The sequence below is a fragment of the Aquarana catesbeiana genome, linkage group LG04, assembly GCF_042186555.1.
Source record: "Aquarana catesbeiana isolate 2022-GZ linkage group LG04, ASM4218655v1, whole genome shotgun sequence".
Taxonomy (NCBI): Eukaryota; Metazoa; Chordata; class Amphibia; order Anura; family Ranidae; genus Aquarana; species Aquarana catesbeiana.
Genome location: NC_133327.1, coordinates 568725727 through 568750484, shown reverse-complemented (window position 1 = coordinate 568750484; position 24758 = coordinate 568725727). Strand labels below are relative to the sequence as shown.

General features: G+C 42.6%; 1 protein-coding gene across 1 annotated transcript in view; it reads right to left on the bottom strand.

Moving 5' to 3' along the window:
* BUB1 (BUB1 mitotic checkpoint serine/threonine kinase) overlaps nucleotides 1-24419 on the bottom strand; it is an 85340-nt gene extending 60921 nt beyond the window's left edge. Inside the window, exons 1-9 of the mRNA XM_073628052.1 lie at nucleotides 24217-24419; nucleotides 20948-21007; nucleotides 18931-19072; nucleotides 18626-18822; nucleotides 11611-11654; nucleotides 10979-11070; nucleotides 6685-6755; nucleotides 4966-5156; nucleotides 967-1109 (exon numbers count right to left, since the gene is read on the bottom strand). Coding sequence (XP_073484153.1) covers nucleotides 967-1109; nucleotides 4966-5156; nucleotides 6685-6755; nucleotides 10979-11070; nucleotides 11611-11654; nucleotides 18626-18822; nucleotides 18931-19072; nucleotides 20948-21007; nucleotides 24217-24239 — 963 coding nt within the window. The 5' untranslated portion in view covers nucleotides 24240-24419. The remainder of the gene's footprint in view (nucleotides 1-966; nucleotides 1110-4965; nucleotides 5157-6684; nucleotides 6756-10978; nucleotides 11071-11610; nucleotides 11655-18625; nucleotides 18823-18930; nucleotides 19073-20947; nucleotides 21008-24216) is intronic.
* Nucleotides 24420-24758: the final 339 nt, after the last annotated feature.

Here is a 24758-nt window from a genome sequence, read left to right as displayed (position 1 = left end):
TAACCAATCAGGGGAAAGAGGGGGTGGGGGTGGGGCTCCGTGTCTGAATGGACACAGGGAGCCGTGACTCGGCTCGGGTGCCCCCCCCCCCCCATAAAATACCTTGGACTGTCTACTTTCCAAAAAAAAAGGGGTAATTTGGGGAATATTTGTACCGTCCTGGCTTTTTCAGGCCTCAAGAAATGATAGGCTGTTAATGCATCAGGATTGATCAATTTTCAGATCTATCTATATCTATCATAGTTTGTGGACTCTATATAAAACTTTCCTACAGACTAAATAATAAACACTGATTTAGGTTTTCACCAAAGAGATGTAGCAGAATACAATTTAGCCTAAATTTATAAAGAAAGATTATTTGCAAAATTTTATAACCAAAACGGAGGAAAAACACATTTTATAAAATTTTTGGTCTTTTTTCATTTGTTTAGCAAAACATAAAAAAAAAAAAAAAAAAACTCAGTGGTGATCAAATATCACCAAAACAAAGCTCTATTTGTGGGGAAAAAAAACACAAATGTCATTTAAAGTGCGACAGCGCTGAAAGCTGAAAAATGGCCTGGGCAGGAAGGGGGTGAAAGTACCCCGTATTACAGCGGTTAAAATAATGCCGTAATACCACTTTTAACCATTAGGTGGCACAGACAGTTGTAGCTCCCTGTCCCAGTAACACACAGACGGCGCTGCAATCTCAAGCAAAAGGGATTTCATACCGAGTGGAATCTGTTTTGAAGATTATCTTAAAGTTTGAATCACATTGGCACTGAAATTAGAAGCAGAGGTTAGAAGTGCAAAAAAAAGACTTCTCTGTAATTACGTGTGTTTAGTGATCTGCTTGCTTCATATGGAGTTATATAGACTAGAAAAATGACTGTAGCCATGCAACTTTAATTACACAAAAACTAACTCTAAATAATAAGGTTGAAACAGGCAATTATTGCAAAGGCCATCAAGAACCGCACTTACTGCTGCACTGGGCTCAGGGGTAGGGTTGTTTGTGGCTGCCTGGACATTTAGCAGGCTACTCAGCTGCTCCATCTTCTGTTTCAACATATGTTCTTGGAGAGCAGCCTCCTCTTTGACCTTCTTGTATTTCTTTTCATCTTCCTCTGTTAATGGAAAACACAAAAACTAACAGTTTAATCTGCGTATATTTTGCCCCACCATTAACATGCAAATATTTTTTTTTTTTTAAATAGAACCTTTAAGTTTTCTATATGTACCTTATTTTAAAACAGTGATTTCATCACATGATCTCTGTGATTCTCTATGCAATGCAGGCAGCTCATGGCTAGTGGGAGGGGCTGGAAAGGTGCTCTGTGTACAGTGAGGGAAAACTGTATTTGATCCCCTGCTGATTTTGTACATTTTCCCACTGACAAAAAAATTATCAGTTTGCAATTTTAACGGTAGGTTTATTTTACCAGTGAGACCGATCAACAAAAAACGCATTTCAAAAAAAGTTATAAATTGATTTGCATTTAATGAGTGAAATAAGTATTTGACCCCTCCACAAAACATGGCTTAGTACTTGGTGGTAAAACTCTTGTTGGCTATCACAGAGGTCAGACGTTTCTTGTAGTTGGCCATCAGGTTTGCACACATCTCAGGAGGGATTTTGCCCCACTCCTCTTTGCAGATCCTCTCCAAATCATTAAGGTTTCGAGACTGACGTTTAATAACTTGAACCTTCATCTCCCTCCACATATTTTCTATGGGATTAAGGTCTGGAGACTGGTAGGCCACTCCAGGACCTTAATGTGCTTCTTCTTGAGCTACTGATTTGTTGCCTTGGCCGTGTGTTTTGGGTCATTGTCATGCTGGAATACCCATCCACGACCCATTTTCCATGCCCTGGCTGAGGGAAGGAGGTTGTCACCCAAGATTTTACAGTACATGGCCCCGTCCATCGTTCCTTTGATGCGGTGAAGTTGTCCTGTCCCCTTAATAGAAAAATACCCCCAAAGCATAATGTTTCCACCGCCATGTTTGATGGTGAGGATGGTGTTCTTGGGGCCATAGGCAGAATTCCTTCTCCTCCTCCAAACACGGCAAGTTGAGTTGATGCCAAAGAGCTTGATTTTGGTCTAATCTGAGCACAAGTTTCACCCAGTTTTCCTCTGAATCATTTAGATGTTCATTAGCAAACGTCAGATGGGCCTGTACATGTGCTTTCCTGAGCAGGGGGACCTTGCTGACACTGCAGGACTTCAGTTCCTCACAGCGTAGTGTGTTACCAATTGTTTTCTTGGGGACTATGGTCCCAGCCGCCTTGAAATCATTGACAAGATTCTCCTGTGTAGTTCTGGGCTGATTCCTCACCGTTCTCATAATCATTGAAACTCCTTGGGGTGAGATCCTGCACGGAGCCTCAGACTGAGGGAGATAGAAAAAACATAAAATAAATGTAAATTTGCAAATAAATCGCACAGATGGTGTCACCCTCTCATCAAGCTGCTTGGTGATGGTCTTGTAGCTCATTCCAGCCTTGTGTAGGTCTACAATCTTCTCTCTGACATCCTTGGACAGCTCTATGGTCTTGGCCATGGTGGAGAGATTGGAATCTGATTGATTGCTTCTGCGGACAGGTGTCTTTTATACAGGCAACAAGCTGAGACTAGGAGCACTCCATTTAAAGAGAGTGCTCCTAATTTCAGCTCGTTACCTGTATAGGAGACACCTGGGAGCCAGAAATCTGAGTGATAGGGGATCAAATACTTATTTCACTCATTAAAATGCAAATCAATTAATAACTTTTTTGAAATGCGTTTTTCTGGATTTTTGTTGTTATTCTGTCCCTCACTGTTAAAATAAACCTATCATTAAAATTATAGACTGATCTTTGTCAGTGGGCAAACGTACAAAATCAGCAGGGGGTCAAATATGATTTTAGGAAGCTACAGCGAGAGGAAAAAAGTAACAACACCCTGCCTCCGTGAGCCCTCAGCCCCGATACAAGTAGTGGGCTGGTTCTTGGGAGGAGTTATGCAAATATCTAATTGCTTTGATGGGTGGATGCCGGTCTGGGGAAGTGGGTGATTCGAGGCAGAATGCACTGGAATGCAGCCTGCCAAAGATAACACTCGCATGTGATGCTGAGCCTTCATGACTGAAAAGAACTGAATTTTAATGAAAGGGGCAGGCCAGCTGAAAGTAAGGCTGGGGAGGAAAGAACTAGATGATGCTGATGTCCTCCAGTCCTGGAATGAGGTTGAGCTCTATTTGACTTGCTGCACTGTAAGAAGCTCAGTATGAAGTAAAATGATAGTAAGTAGTTTCAGTATTGTAGAGGAGCCTATACAACTATGAAGCTAGAAAAAAGGTAAGACTAGAGTTCTGCTTTAATCTCATATCAAAGAACATGTTTATTGCGAGTTCTTGCCTAGCAACTTGTACAGCTTTAAATGAAGGCAAACAGCAACAAATTAGATAAAGATGTATTTAGCCAACATGGAACTCCAGACAATATTTTTATTTCGGACAGTTTGGGGAAGGATTATAAAAGTCTCTATGCAGCACAGACCAATACAAAAACTTGACAGAGGTGCCAACACCACTATCCAAAACGGGATATGGACGTTTGCGTCAAGAAACATTAACCGCTTGCCGACGTATAACATATATACGGCAGCAAGGATCACATATCTAGAACGTGATCCTTTACTTGCGGGTCTGGAGCGCGCATTTGTGCCGCCGGTGACTCGTTCCTGTGGTGCTTATACACAGCGGGAGCTGATCTGCGGGTACCGCAGTCACGATACCCACCGCTCATTAGGCAGAGAGCCAGAATGGCGATCTTCCCATGTAAACAAGGCAGATCGCCGTTCTGACAGTAGGGAAGGCATTGATCCTGTGTTCCTGCAAAGCACTCATGGATCTATACCTTCCCCTAGTAAAAGCACCTCTTCCACAGTACACAAGCACTGGCTAGGCACAGTTAACCCTTTGAACGCCCCCGAAGTTAACCCCCTTCCCAGCCAGTGTAATTAGTACAGTGACAGTGCATATTTTTTAGCACTGATCACTCTTATGCCCTGTACACGCAATAGGATTTTCCGACAACAAATGTTGGATGTGAGCATGTCAGAAAGTCCGACTGCGTGTATGCTCCATAGAATATTTGTTGTCGGAATTTCCGCCAACAAATGTTTGAGAACAGGTTCTCAAATTTTCCGACAACATAAATTCCGACGCACAAAAGTCCATGCATGCTCGGAATCAAGCAGAAGAGCCGCACTGACTATTGAACCTAATTTTTCTCGGCTCGTCGTATGTGTTGTACGTCATCGCGTTCTTAACGCTCGCAATTTCCGACAACATTTGTGTGACCGTGTGTATGCAAGACAAGTTTGAGCCAACATCCAACGGAAAAAAATCCATGGTTTTGTTGTCGGAAAATCCTATCGTGCTGTACAGGGCATAAGTGTCACTGGTTCCCAAAAAGCGTCAGGTGTCAGATTTGTCCGCCACAATATCAAATTTGAGCTATAAGTCGCTGATTCCCACCATTACTAGTTAAAAAAACAAAAAAAAATAAAACAAATACATAAAAATTCCATAAATCTATCCCATAGTTTATAGACGCTACAACTTTTGTGCAAACCAATCAATATACGCTTATTGGGATTTTTTTTAAGCAAAAATATGTAGCAGAACACACGGAAATGTATTATAGCAGAAAGTAAAAAAAATTTTTTTTTCCAAAATTGGTCGGTCTTTTTTTTTTGTTTATAGCGCAAAAAAAAAAAAGCGCAGAGGTGATCAAATGCCAACAAAAGAAAGCTCTGAGCTCTGCAACACTCCAAAAAGCTCAACATTACCAGCTGAAGCTGTGCTCCACCTCTCTCTATCAGGCAAAAAGAAATTTCCTCAAACCTAGGAATGCTGACAACCAAGTTGAGCAGAAATCAGACAAAAGGTTAAAGTAGGATTATAGGAAGTGGAAAAAAGGAGGCTACAGATTACCCCATTGATGCATCTTTCTGCGCTGTTCAGATTTCTTTCGGTAAATAGTTGCTCTGAATTCCTCAAGGGACATCTCAGAATCTCCACAGATTAGTTTGTCCTTACAGTACATGGGAACCTGCTTGATATCTGCAGAATTTGGAACTGATGTAGGCACCACAGCCGACTTGGAGATTGTCACCCACTTGTTACTGAAATAAAAAAAATAAACAACATTTAAAAGATATTGATAGTGGAGAGGCCATTCCAGCAATTATAATGCTTCAGTCTAATAATCAAAAACGTTTACTTGTGGCTTGCCAAATTTACAGGTGTATTTTGGAGAACTAGTAGTTGCACTATCGAGACTGAAATGCTCCAGGAAAGCTCTTTTCATGCTGCACTAATAGAAATGTTGAAAGTGGCTTTGTGTGCCGTTTAGAAGGTGATTAGTTAAATCTGATTGAGTTTTTGAGTTTGAGTCATTTTTAGGAGGGGGTGATTCTTTTTCCAACTCAGTGAGTCGTATAATTTTTTTTTTCTATAAAACCAAATCTGCCTGTCTTCATTTCAGGCTGCAAAGCAAAAACATGCGATTTTAAAAAGGGGAGTGATTTTTTTTCTATACCCACTGTACAAGGAAGACCAATGATGACTGCTTCATACAGAGTGAGGTTAATGACGTCTAGCTGGAGACTGACAGGAGTGAATCTGGGGGACCAGCAGTCACAATCAGAAAGGACAGGGAAGAAGACTGAGGGACTGTGGAATTAAAGTGGTGTTCCGGCCGAAATTATACTTTTTAAATAAAAATACCCCTATAATACACAAGCTTAATGTATTCTAGTAAAGTTAGTCTGTAAACTAAGGTCTGTTTTGTTAGTTTATAGCAGTAGTTTGTTATTTTATAAACGTACAGCAGGCCGTGGCCATATTAAGTGTGGGCATCTGAAGCCAGACTGTATTTCTTCCTGGATCTCATCCTTGCAGATCTCGCACATGCTCAGTGCAGCACAAGCAGTGTAATAGGTTTCAGGTCAGGTTTCCATAGCAACGGCAGTTTCAGAGGAAGTTGCTGCCCCTTCCCAGAAGGCATTGCAAACAGGAAATGATGCGATGGGCCGCGGCCAGGGAGGAGGAAGTGAAAAATGAATACAGCATATATACAGTAGGTGCTGAGAAAAAAAAAAAAAATATATCCAATTTGTTTACAGTGCACAGTTTAGTGAGGGATGCTGAAGAGTTGTAAAAGTGGGTGGAGCTCCACTTTAAGTAAGCAATCCTCTGTATTAGACTATCCCCTATAGAAAAAAAAGAGCATTATTGGCGGGAAATTGGGAGATATGGGGAGGGTGCATGGCCAGTTTTACATTTTTTGACCCTTACCCAAAGTGAGGTTTTAAAAGAAATTTCTCTTTTCGAACCCCCCCCCCCCTCCCGGTTTTCTGCGGTTAGTGAGCTCTGCAATGTATCAGCAACCACATTTGGGCACCTGGCGGCGTGCCATGCACATTATATAAATATTTTGTAAAGTGCTTTTTGTCCACCACAGATTAGCATTAAATTACAAAACAAATGCAGTCAAAGTGTATGTGAGGAATCTCTGCTATATCCTCTCCAAAAGAGTGAAGAGTCCTTAAAAAGAAAGATTAGGATCTTCTCGTACATTGCAGCTCCTTTAAGTCTTATTTGAAAAGGGATTTCAACATCAGAAAGTAGAAATGAGGACAGCACACTTACACGCCATATTCATCCTTACTGGGAGGCACTTCAGACTCTTTCACAACTGGATTCTGAATTCCCGCAGAGTTCTAAACCAAAAAAAAAAAATAAATAATCCGAACCGATAACAAAATTCACTTTAAAAACGTAGCTCATCTTTAACAATTCATATCTGGACTGTTAGAAAAGGGAATAAATACACACACAAAAAAAATTGAATACAGAGTAAACTTTAAGCTGCTACTTAACCAATTAACTGTCAGCAAATTTTACATTTCATCAATAACTTTGCATGCTACCAAGTCTTTTTTTATTGGTATTCTCTTTAAAGCTCAAAAGGAGTTTACAGTGATTGGAAAAGCAGAAGGTTTTTTTTTTTTATCCTAATGCATTCTATGCATTAAAAGAGAAGTATGTTTTTTGTTTTTTTCCTAATCATACTTACCTCAGTGGATGGAGCATCAGAACGATGCTGCAGCTGTCCCCCGGCGTCTCTGCACTGAAAACCGAGCCATCAGACACCATCAGATCGCTCTCCACTGAAAACGGGTCACAGGAGTGCAAAACGAATTGCACTCTTGTGACCCTTAAGAGAAACCCTTATTTAGCAATTTTTAAGTATTGATTTTTTGCAATTTTGCTCACCTCCAAATATATGGTTCATTTCTGGCCTAAACCGTAGTATATTTTGATACTGGTGGAGTTTTTTATGTATGTATCGGAGTCATCTGGATTCAGTGTGGATCTTGTGATATTTTTACCTGGTACCCATTAATATTATAGAGGGCAGCGCCGTTTATGGTCTCATCTTACTTATCTCTTAAGAGAAACCCAGCCTAAAAAGCTCAGGCTGGACTTCTCCTTTAAGATAAAAAGCCTTCTGTGTGCAGCAGCCGCCCCCAGCCCCATCTCTATCCAGCGATGTGCACAAGTGCTTTGGCCATTCAGGACTCTCCCTCCCGATTGGCTTAGACACAGCAATGGCACCATTGGCTACCACTGTTGTCAAAGTCAGTTAGCCAATCAGGAGGGGGTGAGGCCGAACCAGGGATCAGTGTTTGTGTGGACACAGGCTCGGGTGCCCCCATTGCAAGCTGCTTTCTGTGGGGGGCATTCGACAGGAAGGAGGGGCCAGGAGAACCGAAGAGGGACCCGAGAAGAGAAGGATAGGGGCTGCTCTGTGCAAAACCAACTGCACAGAGGAGGCAAGTACACACACGCACCAAGTTGGATCAGTGATCATTTTAAAGTTAGTGAAAATATATAGTACTAATTTTATTCTGCAAAAGTGTTTGGTTTGTAAAGTTTCTAACAAAGACTGGTACAAAGTGCAAGTTATTTAAAAATAAAGGTGTTTTGAAATGAAAAACTTTATTTCTTTTTAATTCTTGGAAACACAAAAATAGAACCTTTTGTTTTTGTTTTTTTTTTCAAAAGAAAATATACAAGAACATTCCAGAGATTCCATACATAAGGAAATGCAATGTCAAAGAATGGTCACATAACATAATCCTGACATGTATAGTAGGGCTGCAACTAACGATTATTTTCATAATCGATTAGTTGGCCGATTATTGTTTCGATTAATCGATTAATAACCTTACAAAAAAGTGTGGTGTATAATTTAGTTAATATGTAAAGTTTTAAAAAAAAGGACATTTATTCCTAAATATCTCTATACGCAGGGGTAAATATAAAATAACCAACTATATGGTTAGGGAGTAAAATCTTTAATCCACTCTGAGAATAACAGACAGAAGAGATATACTGTATATACTATTAGAGGAGATATACTCTATATACTATTAGAGGTTGAATCTTGTAAATATCGACAGACTCAGATCAAATTTTTTTATTTAAAAAAAAAAAAAAAAAAAAAAAAAAAAAAGTTCTAGACTGTTTTGCAGATTTTCAAACAGAACTGTAATATTACATGCTTTTCTGCAGCTTCTCCATTGAAGTATATTGAACCAAAAAAGCACTGTTTTGCATTGAAAAAGGTCCTTGACCCTTTCCAAATACACAGCAGCTGAAAAAAAGCATAGATGTGAACGTTAAGTGAACTGTAGTGCATTTCTGCAAAAAGCACCAAAAAAACACATGGGTGGGAACCAGGCCTAAGACATTTAGTAACATAATGGAGTTAAAAAAAAAAAATTAGCCCTTCGTTTTTTTACTGTGCAACAGTGAAAGTAATGTTTACAGTAGAGATTATTTGCTCTTTTTGTACTATAAAGGGCTAATTTTAGCTTTTTTTAACCCCATTATGTTACTGGCCGATTAATCGATTATGAAAATAGTAATCGATTAATTTCATAATCGATTAGTTGTCGATTAATCGATTAGTTGTTTCGGCCCTAATGTATAGCGTTAAAGATTTCACCTCACGTGAATTATAACAATGTGAAAAGTAACATAAAATAGGACTTAAAAGGGGTTGTAAACCCTCTTGTTTTTTCACCTTAATGCATCCTGTGCATTAAGGTGAAAAAAAAAACCTTCTGTAGTGCTGCAGCACCCCAATCCCCCCTCACCCCCCCACCACCAATTTTACTTACCTGAACACTGTCTTCCTCTGGGAACGTGCACACCAGATCTAGATGGTGTCTCCAGTCCTGACTGGATAGATTGATAGCAGCGCAGCCATTGGCTCCCGCTGCTGTCGATCAAACCAATGACCCAGGTGTCAGAGGGGTGGGGCCGAGTCCTGCTTTCTGTGTGAATACACACAACAGCGGGACTCTGGAGCGCGCCCGCACGGGTGTCCACCAAGGAGAGCACTTCTCCAACGTGGACACCCGATGCGGGGAGGAGCTACCAGCGCCACCAGGGGACCCCAGAAGAGGTAGATCGGGGCCACTCCGTGCAAAAGGAACTGCACAGTAGAGGTAAGCATGACTTTTATTTAAAAAACAAAAAAAACCAAACACACACGAGGGTTTACAACCCCTTTAAGCCCCGTAACACACAGGCAGAATGTCCGGAGACATTTGCCGGTACAAAAGATACCAGCAAACATTCTGCCCGTGTGTATATTGGTCCGTTTGACAGAAGCCAGCCGAACGGCTTCTGTCGGACATGCAGCCTGGAAAACCAGCAGCTGATCGACTCCCGATCAGTGCTCTCAGCAAATGGCAGAGAGCGCTAATCGGAGTGTTCTGGCGGGGTCTCAGCTTCATTTGTGCCCCTAAACCGTAACCCAAAACAGCCAGTCGGTACTTTTGATAGCCTTGGATCTTACAGTAAGAGTCTATCCATAATTAAATCTATCGGAGCCAGGCCAGCCAGTTCCCTCACACTCAAATGTGTAAATCAGTTTTCCATATCTAAGTGCGATGCCCAGCTGCACTTTTTTAAATAGAAAAAAAAAAAAAAAAATAGCCAAGTTGAGTAGGAAGAGAAAGCAGGTACCTTAGGGTCAGATAAGGAAAACACGTTTTAAAAGATAAGGTTTACCTTTGTTATAAAAAAAAATAAAAAAAAAAATTTATATAATAATAATAATATATATATATATATATATATATATATATATATATATATATATATATATATATATATATATATATATATATATATATATATATATATATATATATATACACGTATACACACACACACACATACACCTTTTTGCGGGTAAAAAATAAAATGCATTTAATATATATATATATATATATATATGTGTTTTTTTTTTTTTTTTAGTAGACGCCTGGAAAGCATTGCACCCGTGATCATCAGATCAATGCAGAACTCTTACAGACTGTCAGTGTATCTGTCTGTTCATACCTCGTACCTCTGAATGACGCGGCTGGGTGGGCAGAGCCCCACACAGCCGCTTTTTTTTTCCCCCTCCCTCATCTGGGGACAGCGAGTGGGGGGAGAAGATCCCCTGCTTGCTGTCACAATGGGGGGGGGGGGGGGGGGATCAGGTGGGGGTTGCGGTGGCTGCTGCAACATGTTACACCCTGAATATAGGTGTAACATGTTACAAAAAGGTAAGAACTCAATAAGGACAAGGGAAAAAAAAAAAAAAAAATAATAATATATCACACACACAACTTAGCATAAGGGTTGCCTTTACAAATCCTGCTTTCTGTTGATCAGTGCTATAAAACCACCTAATAGCTCTGCCTTTCACTACTAAAAATAAAAATGTACATTGGTGTGACGGTCTTAAAATAGAATGTGAAAATGCCAAGCCTTGCCATTTCCTAGAGCACCAACTCCACCTCCTATTTTTTATTATTAAGTATTTATTTATACACAACACATACCATCCTAAGGCATTATGAGCAACAAAGACCATTACCTGACATTTAGCTAGTGATGAAGTCGCTGTAAGTGATGTGGGTGTTATCTGATTAATAATCTGGGAATCTCTCAGAGGCTGCACATAGGATTCTATTGGGGTAAAAAAAGGGTAACTGGTTAGATCATGACACACAACCTATAAAAACAAGCAGTGTAGATATATTTGGAGATCGAGATTAAATAGAGAAATACAGGTTCCCTAGGCCTAATAGACAAAGGTAAAAAATACAGATGTAGATAGCCCAACACTAGTAAACTAACGGAATAGTTATAACTAAAGTTTCCTTTATTTTCACCTGGTAATCTGGCCAGCAAGTCTGAAATTTGTTGCAGAGGATGCCTAAAATCTGACTTGTATCATAGTGCAGACTTCTGGGAAAATCAGTGAGCCAATTACACAAACAGGAAATGGGATTTCTGGGGGTGTGTTCAATACACCAAGATACAGAAAGCCTCCAGATTGCCATATTACATTGCATTTTACAGAAAATGACAGCACTGCAGATTGAGAAGAAAAGATCATTTGTAAATGAATTCAAATTACAATATGATGTGTGCAGCAATTCTATATGCTGTATTATTTTTTTCCATGAAAGATGGCATTACCCTTTAAGGGCTATTTGGTTTTACCTCGATCAGTTGAAGTCTTCTGAGCGATTCTTGTCTGAAACGCTCTGTAAAAGGAAAATTAAAAAAAAAAAAAAAAAAAAAAAAAAAAACACAGAGTTAGATACCTGGTAACTCTTTTTCTAAGAAGTCTTCCAGGGCAGCATCCGAGAGATAGGCTCCTCCTCCCTAAAACAGGAAACACATTAGTCCACCATTATAAATTTCACACTCTTACCTGTGTGCCTCAGTTATGTTAAAGCACCGAAGGAATTCCCTGTAAGCTGCAAGCTCCCCCTCTGTACCTGGTTTTTGTTGTTTCAAGGGTGGGAACTAGTGCTGCCCTGGAAGACTTCTTAGAAAAAGAGTTACCAGGTATCTAACTCTGTTTTCTCGAATCGTCTTCCAGGGCAGCATCCGAGAGGATATATCAAGCAATACTTACTAGGGTGGGGTTAGAGACTGGAGCACTTTACGACCAAATGCTTGGTCTTGGTCAGACAGCTGGTCTATGCGGTAGTGCTTAGCGAAAGTACTGAAGCTCGACCATGTCGCTGCCCTGCAGATCTGCTCCGGAGTTGCCCCTGCTTTCTCTGCGGCCGAGGTTGCCCAGGCTCTAGTTGAGTGCGCTCTGATTTCACTAGGTGGAGTGAGATTCTGTGCCTTATAGGTAATCTGTATGGCCATCCTTATCCATCTGCTGATGGTGCTTTTTGAAGCTTGTTTCCCTCTGTTGATTCCTGCATAGAGGATGAAGAGGGAGGTCGTTCTACGCCATTCTTTTGTTCTTTCGAGATACGCTATGAGCGTGTTCCTTACATCAAGTTTGCTGTAAATGTTTCTTTTCCTACTATCCATGGTTGTTGGAAGTGAGGGTATGACGATGTTTTGGGTTCTGTGAAATGTAGAAGAGACCTTGGGTAGAAAGGCCGGATCTGGAGAGAGAATTATCTTGTCCAGATGTATTAGACAGTATGGTTCTATTGAAGATAGAGCTTGGATCTCACTCACTCTTCTGGCGGATACTAAGGCCAGAAGGAGCGCAGTTTTTAACGTGAGGTTTTTGTCTGAGCTGTCCTCGATAGGTTCAAACGGAGGGGAAAGAAAGCCCTTAAGTACTGTGCCCATGTCCCAGGTGGGAGTTTTGTACAATTTGGCTGGTTTGGATCTTTTAAGAGCTATGAGGAATCGTCTTATCAGCGGGTCTTCCGCTAGTCTAGTATCCATGACCGAGGAAAGTGCTGCAACTTGTACTTTCAGGGTACTTGGTGATATGTTTTTGTCTGCACCATCTTGTAGGAAGTCCAAAACTATTGGAATTATCCCACCGTTGGAGATTGGTCTGTCTTCGTACCAAGAAACAAATTTTTTCCTTATTTTCTCATAGATGGCTCTCGTTACCGGCTTTCTGCTGTTTAAGATGGTGTTGATTACTCTGTCTGACAGGCCTTTGTTCTGGAGTTTTACCCTCTCAGTAACCAAGCCGAGAGCTTCAAGATTTTGTGGTTCGGATGGTTGACTGGGCCTTGTGACAGTAGATCCGGGCGGTCCGTCAGTGTCAGCTGAGGTTGTATGCTGAGATTTTTTAAATGACTGAACCATGCTCTCTGGGGCCAGTGTGGTGCTATTAGTATCACTGTTGTTTTCTCTGCCTTGATTTTTTGGATTACTTTTGGGATTATGGCAGTTGGAGGGAATGCATAGCACAGATGCCATTTCCAGTTTTGGTTGAAAGCATCCACCCCGCTGTTGCCATCTGTAGGGTCCAGGGAGAAAAATATCGGAGATTTTGCGTTCGCCCTGGAAGCAAATAGGTCTACTTCGGGTATTCCCCACTTCTGGGTGATTTGAGTGAAGGTTGTTTGGTTTAGCGACCATTCCGTGTGTTTTATCGTTTTCCGGCTCAGGAAATCTGCCACTGTATTGTCTGTTCCTTTTAGATGAATACCGGATATCGATCTTATGTTCACTTCTGTCCACAGTAGGATAGATTGTGTCAGTCTCATCAGTTTTTGGGATTTTGTGCCCCCTTGTCTGTTTAGGTATGCGACTGTCGTTGCGTTGTCTGATTGTATCTTTACATCCTTCCCCTGTAATGCTGGCTTGAAGGTTTTTAGCGCTTCCCCCACAGCTTTCAGCTCTCTCAAGTTTGAGGAGGCTCGTGCCCATTTGGGTGTCCATTTCCCTTGCGAGAACCGCCCTTCCATGTGGGCTCCCCATCCTAGGGCGCTTGCATCGGTGGTGATGCTGACTGGATTGACTTGAGCCCATCTGCGCCCCTCGATGACCCGAAGTGGGTTGAGCCACCAGTAGAGTGTTTGTTTGACTGTGGCGGGGACGGGAATGGATTTTTCTAGGGATGCTTGCCTGCCATCCCATTGGGACAGAATGTAGTTCTGTAAGGGTCGCATGTGAATTTGTGCCCAGGTGATGGCTGGAATGGAAGACGTCATCAGTCCTAGTACGGACATTCCGTGCCTGATCGTTGTGGAATGGTTCCTTAGCAGGGACGTAATTGCTTGTGTCATTTTTACGTCTTTTTCCTTTGTTAGGAAAATTTTTGACAGTCTGGAGTCCAGCACGTATCCCAGGTACACTACTCTCTGGCTTGGGATCATTTGCGATTTCTCTGCGTTTATTAACCATCCCAGGTTTTGCAGATAGATCATACTCTTGCGCAGGTTGTTTTCTAGGATTGCTGCTGAGTCCGCAAAGAACAGGAGGTCGTCTAAGTATGGTATTATTCCAATACCCTCCTGTCTTAGACCTTTTAGCGCTTCCGCCATTATTTTTGAGAATATTCTTGGAGCTGAGGAGATTCCGAAGGGGAGAGCTGTGTACTGTAGGTGCAGCGTAGCTACTGGCCCCTGGATTGCGAACCTTAGAAACTTTTGGTGATCTTTCCTTATGGGGACATGTAGGTAGGCATCCTGTAAGTCTAGTGTTGCCATGAATGTCTCCTGCGGTAGGATGTTCCTGATTGAATAGATAGATTCCATTCTGAATCTCTTGTATCTTATTCCTCGGTTGAGTGGTTTGAGGTTTAGTATCAGCCTTAGTTTGCCTGATGGTTTTCTTTTTGCGAAGATGTGTGAGTAGAAGCCCTTCTGTTCCTCCTCTTGGGGAACGTGACAAATCACCTTCTGATCTAATAGTTTCTGTAGGGATTCTAGAAACACCTTTGCTTGATTGCTGTCCTTGGGTAGCATGGTCGCTAAGTATTTGGTTGGGGGGCGGTTGGAGAATTCTATTGCGTAACCGTCCGCTATGGTGCGCAGTATGAATTTGTTTTCTGTTATCTCCTCCCATTGGTGGGAGAAAGCCGCCAATCTGCCCCCCACCTGAAGGCAGTCATTGTTTTTTGTTCTTTTGGGTATTAGGCTTGAGGATGAATTCACCTTTGCCTTTCTTGTTTTGTTGACCCCAGTGCTTTTTTGCCCCTGGCTTATTGAATTTCTTGAAATGCCGAAAGGGCGCCTTCCCTTGTCTCTTCTTGGTTTGAGGGAACCCCTTATTTTTTGCTGCAGTCCTATCCAGGACTGTTTCTAGTTCGGGACCAAACAGTAGGTCTCCAGTGAATGGTATGCCACATAAACGGTTCTTGGAAGGTGCATCCCCCCCCCAGGATTTTAACCACAGGGCTCTGCGGGCCGAGTTTAGTAGTGCCGTGGTCCTAGAGGATATTCTGACAGTTTCTGCTGAAGCATCTGCCAAGAAAGCTGCCGCTCTAGTTAGTGTGGGGATGGTTTTAATTAGTTCCTCCCTGGGTGTGTCGTTCTCCAATAGATCTTGCAGCTGGGTTAGCCAGATTAGCAAGGTTCGGGCTGTGCAGGTGGAAGCAATAGCCGGATTTAGGTTTGCCGCCCCTGCTTCCCATGCCCTTTTCAGGAGAGCTTCTATTTTCTTGTCCATGGGGTCGCTGAGGGTACCTGCGTCATCAAAAGCCAAGTCCGATTTGTTCGTGATTTTTGCCAGAGAGGCATCCACCTTGGGGCATTTAGCCCAGGTTTTGGTGTCTGCTTCCGCAAACGGGTATCTGCGTTTGATTGTGGCGGGGATGAAAAGCTTTTTCTCTGGGTCTTCCCATTCCTTTTTGACTATGTCTTTAAGTGTTTGGTGTACCGGGAACGTTCTTGGCTTCTTGGGCTGGAGCCCTTTGTACATTCTGTCATGCATAGTGAGTTCTGCGGTTTTCTGTTCTTTAATGCCTAGAGTGTCAGTGATGGCTTTGAGAAGACTGTCTGTGTCCTCAGAAGGAAACAGGTTGCAGTCTGTCGTGTCATCTTCCTCCTCTGAGTCTGAACAGATACCGTCTTCTGATTCAGATTGTTCAGATTCATCTGAATCCACCTCTTGTTCTGACTGTACCTTGTTCTCCCTTGGAATGTGTGTTCCGCTGGTAGATGGGATACTGGCCTGAGCGACACTTGCTGGCGTTTCTAATTTCTCTATAGCTGAGCGTAGTGGTGCCATGGTGCTCTGAATTTCTTTCTTAAAAGAATTGAGCAGGTCTTTCAAAAATCCCTGTGATTCTTTTGCCACCATTTTGTCTAAGCATTTCTGACACAGGGGCTTTTTCCAATCTGGGGAAAGCCTGTGGCTGCATGAGGCACATGTTTTGCCTTTAGCCTTCCTTTCCTCAGGGGTCTTTGCCTGCAAGCGAGCATAGAGAACAAAAAAACCCCGTGAGTTCAGGTGGTCAAAGGAACTGCCTGTAGATAGGCAGTAAAGAGGTTAAGACAGAGATAATTCAAGAATATTCTGGCTTACCTTGGAGCTGTCCTGATTTGCAGGATCTGCAGGGCAGGGTGGGGAAGCGTCAGACATGATCAGCCACCAGGATCCTCTGCTTAGAGGCCTTTTTATCTGCTTCCTGCATAAGCTCCGGCCCCGCCCCCGGCTGACCCCGTGCAGGTTGGTGGACACACCTGCACATGCCGCTGTATTGTAGAGTAACTGTGCTGGTAGTGAAGGGTAGCATTGAACAAATTTGCTATTTGTATTCTGTTTTCTCTTTTTTTTTTTTTTTTTTAAACTTCCCGCCCCTAGGTGTCCCTGCTCTATCTCCGTAGTAGATAGACTACGGGAAAATGGCCGCCAACCCGGAAGCGGAACTTCCTCGGCGCCATCTTGGTACACCCCCGACTTCTTGTAGCGGCCTGTGGCGGTGAGGACGCTGCTGCGCCGCCCGGGGAGCGGTGGATTCGTTTGGGGGGACAGCCGCAGCCACCAGGGACCTAATTTAGAAGGTGCAACACCCTCCCTGCTAGACCCTCTGCTGCTGAGGTTTTCGGCAGCGGTCGGCGGCGGGGGGGGGGGGGGGGCGCCCATCTATGCATGTATCCATCCCCCCTGGCGGGCTCCAAATTCTGCGGAAAGCCAGAGGGGGGTGCTTGCGGAAGCATACACAGGCCTAACAGCGGCATGGGGTGGGGATGACAGAGTCCTCCTGCAGCCTGGGGGGGATGATTGCAGACCCCTCAGTAGGGGCGAAATCTCAGGCTTTGAGCAATGTTGCCCAGTGCTGCGCCTGCTCGCCCTCCCAAAGCCCCTTGGGCTGTATGGGATGCTGGCAGGGGGTCTCCTGCAACAAGCACAGAGACAGGTGAAAATAAAATAACAAACGTTCTTGCAGCTCCTGTGGGTCCGGAGGAAACACAAACAACTGAGGCACACAGGTAAGAGTGTGAAATTTATAATGGTGGACTAATGTGTTTCCTGTTTTAGGGAGGAGGAGCCTATCTCTCGGATGCTGCCCTGGAAGACGATTCGAGAAAAAAAAAGGAAGATTAAAGCAGACCTAAACTTTACAACCATGTTTGAAGGTTTTTTGCAGTTTCGGGGTATAGAGAAATACAATAAATTATGGAGGGAGTCATAAAATAAGGACCATCAGTCAGAAGGAAGCCAAATGGATACACACCCTTAAGACTCTTACACCAGATGGATTTAACGTGGAGTTAGATTTAAACGGTTTCATAAGCAATTATTAATTCCCCTCCCCCCTTTCTGTTCTTTGGCTTATGAACATATACAATTTACTCAGGATTGATCTCTCTGTCACTTTAGGACTACCAAGTTAATTTATTGGTTATCACCATATGTAGCAGAGGAACTATTTTCATATTACTGGGTTTAGTAACACTTTAAAGAGGAACTGCAGTCTGCTCACATAATTTGTAATAAAAACACCTTTGCCATTCTGAAGCTTCCCTACAACCACTTTGCATATTATATTATATACACTGTACTATGAGTCTGTACTTGCCAAATATGCTGCAGAAATCTCCCTCCACTGAGTCTGGCTGCAACAATTTTAACTGTGGGCAGCTGAAGCACGTGCCTGTTCACTCTTCCTGGATTTACACAGAGGCACACACCTCCAGCTCTGCAGCTCTCATTGGCCCTCTTATGACTCATCCCTCCTCCCTTCCTGGCAAACTTTCACCAGAGTGAGAAAGAGAGCTGTGCATGATGTCATAAGCCTAGGCTAATGACCAGACAAGAAATAGGAAGTGGGCTGTATATGTATTTACTGGCAGAAAAAAATAAAGTTAAAACAACAAGGGCAGAGGATCTAATTGATGGAAAGTAGAAAAAAAAAAAAAATATGACTGAAGGTCCGCTTTAAGCTCAGTCATGCAAGCAGGAAAGTTTATAACAAGTTAATATGATATACTTTCCTATCTATTTACTAATGCTAGCAGCATAAGGATTAAAAATAGTCAATGTTGATTGAGAACGTGAAGTTCCGCTTGAAGCTTTTCTTCTCAGAAAAGTCCAAGATTTGGCCATGACAGGAAGGTTTGAGAGGCATGTTCAGAGAGCTTGCACTTCATACCCTGCAACAGTTCCTAACGGGTAACCAAGTCTCTAAGTGGCGACACATAAACAGCTTTTTCAAATACAAAGATGTGGCCATTCCCAAAATGATAATCAAGTGACACCATCTACCTTAAGCAAATATCTAGCATTCATTATATGGGCCATGAAGATTTCAGTGTTCAGCTAAACTATCCAGACAGATTCACACTCTGACCTGTAGTGATGATCCACAAACTCTTTTGGCTGTGCCTGGTTTTGAAAGGCTTTATGATAAATGGCACTTGCATTGTGCAGGTCCCCCTTTACTTCCAGCTGCTGAGCCCAGATTACATGCAGAGCAGCAGAACAAGTACCTATACCTCGGCTGTAAAGATACTCAAAGAACTGCATGGGTTCATCAATGGTTTCAGACTGAAAAAAAAAAAAAAAAAAAAGTGAAATACAGAGCATGCTTTGAGTATAGAGACATTCGCCCATTTTATTGTTCATTTTGATTACAAATAGAGAGAAGGGACTCACAAATCGGATGCAGTATTTCAGGTATCGCTCATCATTGCAGTATCTCTTGTCCCCTATAAAGTTCCGAACTAAACGCTCCAACAAACATAGAACATTACGCTTTTCTTGCGGTGGTAGAGTTTCTTCAGCCCAAAGAACATACCTTGAAGGAGGCAAAAGACATAAGGGTGGAATTTAGGGTCACCATACACATTACAATCTGACAGTACAATCCCCAGATCTACCATGTACTATGAGGACCTACCAAATCTAGCCAATCAGGCAGGCCCTTGCACTGCATACTTGTTGGTAGATCTAAAGGAGAGATTGTACAACCTATTTGTAACTTGTGTAGTAAGCCCAAGGGGGAGATTTACTAAAACTGGTGCAACTGTGCATGGTAACCAATCAGCTTCTAACTTGACAATAAAACTTAGAAGCCGACTGGTTACTATGCACAGCTGCACCAGATTCCATGTTCATTAGTGTTATTAAAGCGGGAGTCCGGTGACCAATCTTTTTTTTTTTTTTTTTTTTTTTAAGTCATTGAGACACTTTGCTAATCCCAAAATAATACTCACAGTTTGGGTGTAATATTCCCGCCTCTTTCTGTTTTTGTACTGAAGAATAACTTAAAAAATTTGATGCTGGCTGTTTCCATCTTGCTTGTGGGCATGTGAAGCCCACAAGCATTGATTTCCTGGATGCGGTGAATGCTGTTCATTCACAGCTTGTTCATGCTCATGATCATTGTTTCCGCACTGAATCTTGGGAAGCCTGACACTAAGCTCCCAGGAGACAGTGCGGTGCCGGGGAAAGGCAATAAACACGCCTACTCCCATGGGAGGAGAGACAGGAAGTGCCACAATAAAGTACAATATAAAAGGTAATTACAGCTATAAAAAAAATTTTGTGCGGCATTTGAACATCTATGCAATTAACTGAAGGGGGGTAAGATAAAGTTAAAAATTTGAGTGGAACCCCGCTTTAAATCTCCCCCTTAGTATCCTCATGAACTTTCCTTGTTTTAGGTCCCGTTCATGCAGGAGATGATGTCTGTGTAGCATGAATAGGCCATTTTTTTTTTTTTTTGCCATCTCAACTTCCAGATGCTGCATGCAGGCAGTTGATTGAAGTGTATGAGGACACAGCAGCTGGTCTTAATGTGACAGGCCTGGGCGTAAGCGGCCCTAAACGTACACTGCCTGCGTTAGAGGACAGTCACCCATCACATTAGGAATAACTGCTGCCTCTTAACCTCTTGCCGACCAGTTCCCTCAGTTAGACTATGGCAGGTTGGTTCGGCTGCACGAATTGGCATATGTGTACGTCGGTTCTTGCACGAGGTTCTGTGGGTGCCCGTGCACTGATTGGCCAGCGGGGGAGCCAATCAGCGGGTCTGATGGACTCTATGTCAGCTGGCCACCCATGATCGTTCCCTGCAGAGACAGAACAAGGATCTGCCTGTGTAAACAAGGCAGATCTCCATTCTGACAGGATGAAACAGGATCTTGTCTTCCTGCTATACAGGAAGACGGATCTGTGTGTTGTCCCAGGCAGCCCATACCCCCACACAGTTAGAAACACACTGAGGGAACACATTTAACCCCTTGATCACCCTAATGTAATAATGTCACTGGTTCCCAAAAAAAGTGTCAATAATGTCTGCTAGGTGTCCGAACTATCCACTGCAATGTCGCAGCCCCGAAAAAAAAAAAAAAAAAAAAGCGCTGATAGCTGAAAATAAAAACCGCAGAGGTGATCAAACACAAACACCACAAAGAGAGCTCTATATGTGGGGGGGGGCACATACATTTTATTAGGGACTTTATTTTATTAACGGTATTAAGGAATTTTATTAACGCAGCGCCGTATCGCAAAAAATGGCCTGGTCAGGAAGAGGGTAAATAGACTTCAATCAACTGCCTAAACGCAGCACCTGGAAAAAAAAAACAAAAAACAGCCCATTCACACTATAGGGGCATCATCACCTATGTGAACGGAGCCTTATTCCAAACACTGGATGGTTGTAACTCACCTGTCCCACAAATCCAGAGGGTCATCACCGGTGTATCCCTGTATGTGGGTTTCAAACATTCTGCAGGGACAAACACATATACAGTAACTTAGAGGGAAAAAGAAACTGGTATACAATTCAAGATTTGGTTAAAATATAAAACTGAAGGCAAGACTTTTTTGGACAGAATAGAGAGGGATTAGAAAATCTCAGATATTTCAGTCAGTGCTCCCGTTAGGAAAATTCACCCTCTCTATGTATTATTGTTTTTCACTGAAAGTAAAAAGGAAGTTCCAAAATTGTGAATGGTAATTAGAACAGGAATAGAGGGGAAATCTTTAAGTGACACCCAGACATTGCCCTCACTTTGGATGGGATTCATCTCACTTCCTGTTGTGGCTATGGGGCAGGAAGTGAAAGTAAATCTACCCAAAAGGGCAAAAGACAATGGTTATAACCCTCCCCTTACTCTATCCAAAAAAAAAAATAGTTTAGCTTTTTTTTTTTTTTTTTTTTTTTTTTTTTTTTTTTTTTTTAAAGCGGAGTTACAACCTACATTAAAAAAATTATATATAATAAGGTTAAAAAGTCAGCAGCTACAAATACTGTAGCTGCTAACTTTTGATATAAGGAGACTTACCTGTCCAGGGTTCCCACGATGTCGGCACCCCAAGCTGATTCGTCTATCGACTTTGAGTGCCGCCGCCGGCATTTCCTGTAAGGGAAACTGGCAGGGAAGCCTTGTTTAACACCTAGTTGGATTTCAGCCTGGAACTCCGCTTTAAGACTATAATAATTGATATACAAACAATAGCCCTTGTTTAAAAGGCTGCACACTTTCTATTCACAGACTTTCTTCTTTAAAATGCAAGTACTTGTAATAAAGTTTGTGAAACATTTTCTGCATTAGTGCCTTCTTTACCCACTTTATAACTTCTGTACATTTTAAAATGTTGGTTTGGTAGACATGGGTTTCATGTGCGCAATTTAAAACAGAGTTCTGTTTATTACTTGTACACACCTACAATGCCTGCGATTAGATAAAACAGATCTCAGCTAAAATACTCAGAGCCAATCAGAATGGCTCTGTGCATTGCGATCTGTGATAGCCAGTCACATAAATCACAAATGTAAACACTGCCAGTCTTTACATTTGAGAGCCCTCCCCTTCCTCTCACAACAGACGAAGTGGAACACACAACATTCCCCTCTGGGTAATCTATGTACATTGCAGGGATTTTAACAAACTTTGTTGCAGATTTCTACCTTTTGGCATTATGAAGAAATAGTTGTTTGTCTGTGTCCATGTGCTAAGTGAATCTGTATGGGAGTGATTTTATAATGATCAATCAGCTGCTGCACCTGCAGGGTTCTAATGAGGAAAGTTGCCGTGTCTGCATCCCTTTAGACATGAATTCCCTTTGGGAGTAGCTCATCAAAAAAATAAATAAAATCACATTTGATGCAGGCAGTGCCCAAAATCTGACTTGTATCTTAGTGAAGACTTCTGGGAAAATTAGTAAACCAATCACATAAGCAGGGAATGACAATTCTAGGGGAGGCATTCTGTACACTGGTGGTTCTCAACCCTGTCCTCAAGTACCCCCAACAGGCCATGTTTGCAGCTTTTCCTTTATCTTGCACAGGTGCTTTAAATCAGTCAATGGCTTGGTATTTTGGACAGCTATTTTATCTATGAGAAATTCCCAAAACGTGGCCTGTTGGGGGTATTAGAAGACAGGGTTGAGAACCACTCCTGTACACCATCTGTGTGCAGAACATCTGCAGGTTGCCATATTGCACTGCATTTTATAGAAAACTTCAGATGGAAAAGGAAAAGTAATTTTTATTAACATTTAAATATGAGCGGTGTTGCAATTTTATATGCCATATTATAAATTTGCCATTTCTCCCTACAAAAGTAGAGTTATCCTTCGAGGCTTTCACTTTCCCTATCCTGCACATTAACCCCCTCATCTCTCTACTCCACCCAAATAAATAGGTTCTCCCAGCAGGCCAAGGGACCCAAGAAAATCCCTGCCCATTGGCTGAGACACGCCATTCCTTCCTAATCTGTGTTTGCAATGCCTAATGCCAGCAGCCACAATGTCACCAAGTTACAGAAGAGAGAAGAGCAGCAACTACAGAATTAGGGGGAAATCAATTGATCTAACAATTGGCCAAGGCAACTATGGCCTGACAACTAAATTTGATAGTAACCCTGATTATTGCTAGCAGCCGTGACAATCACAGGTAAAACCCGCCATGCTGGTTGTGATCAAATTGGTATATTCAGCCTGCCCATACATGGTTCGAATCTTGGCTAGTTCCTGCTGAACCGGCTGTGTACGGCCAGCCTAATGCCTCGTACACACGTTCCGATTATCGTACGATGTATCGTTCGCATTTTGTTGTATCGAACACAACAGTGCAAAACGTGCTCTACGAAAAGTACGATTTTTGTCGTACGATTCTGGAAAAACCTTCCGCTGTGTGTAGCTACGCATTTGAAATGTCGTCAAATACGTGTGACCCCCTGTGTCGTCCTGGTTTATTTTCGTGTTTCCGATCATGCGCGGTGTTTGTCTATCGATTTTTAGCAGACACATACGTTACACGATTGTCGTACGATGGGCTGTCGTCCGAGCGAAGTTTTCGTGTTTGTCCCTTCGGATTCAGTTGGATGGACTGTCGTGATCGGCTGTCGAAAGCTGTGTACTAACGATCAGATTATCGAACGTTCAATCCGAAAGCGATTTTTATCATCCGATAATCGGAACGTGTGTACAAGGCATAGGTCATTGCTCTCCCCCCGTCCAGAGCTCACTGGAGCGCCGGGCTGGGCACAGCTGGCTATGGCTCTGTCGTGCGCTGAGATCGCGATCATTTAGGGGGGATCCTGACAATATGGGGCACAGGACAACAGGCTAAATACTTGTGGAGTCAGTGACCGGGAACATGTGTAGACATAAGGAGGCCTGACATTGTCCCGACACTCGTATACAGCATGCTTGGCCCGGGGCCGTGTCTGGAAACCAATGAAGCCACACAAGAAGCATTTTGTTTTTATGAGGCCTGTAATGGTGTCTTCTGTAACAGGACATTCCCTCTGGATAGCCCTCTGCTCCTCCCCACTCTGCAGGATGATCCCATCGCTGGAGATTTCCGTTTATTGTAGAATGCACGGCTCCAGGGCCCATCTATAGTGTCCCACACACCATATTATGTCCTCTAAGGGAAACAATCCCGCCCCACCTAAACCACAATACACCCCACAGGCCGGTACTTACTGCACATAGCTCTGGATATCCATTCTTCCCGGAGATCCGCTCCCGATGTGCCGTCCTACAACAGATCGCTCCTCACCATAACACACACCTCTCCCCCCGTCCTCTGCTACTATTTCAAATCGTTCGCGCAACCAGAAAACCTGCAACTGCCATAGGTCTAGGCGTCGGGGCTCACAGCCAATCAAATTCAAAATCTAGACAGGCGGAAGTATTATCTCGCGAGAAGTTGTGCGGTGGTAGAGGGCGATTTTGATCACGTGATTGTACGATCGTCTCGGCCATGTTTAATAAGGGCAGGGCTATGCGCTGTGTGTGTTGTTCAACGTTGAAGCCACTTGAGTTCATTGACCTTTCATCCAGAGAGAAACCAAGAGGAGGAATGTACTGTGATAGGAGCTGGTTAAAAATGTTGTTTTAATTCGTAGGGGCACCTGACAGGAAATGAATTAAAGAGCTACTGTAAAATTTTAAAAAATAGAGAATGCTACTGGCGGATTAAAAAAAAAAAAGAGTATCTGTTCATTAAATGTGTTTTTTTAATA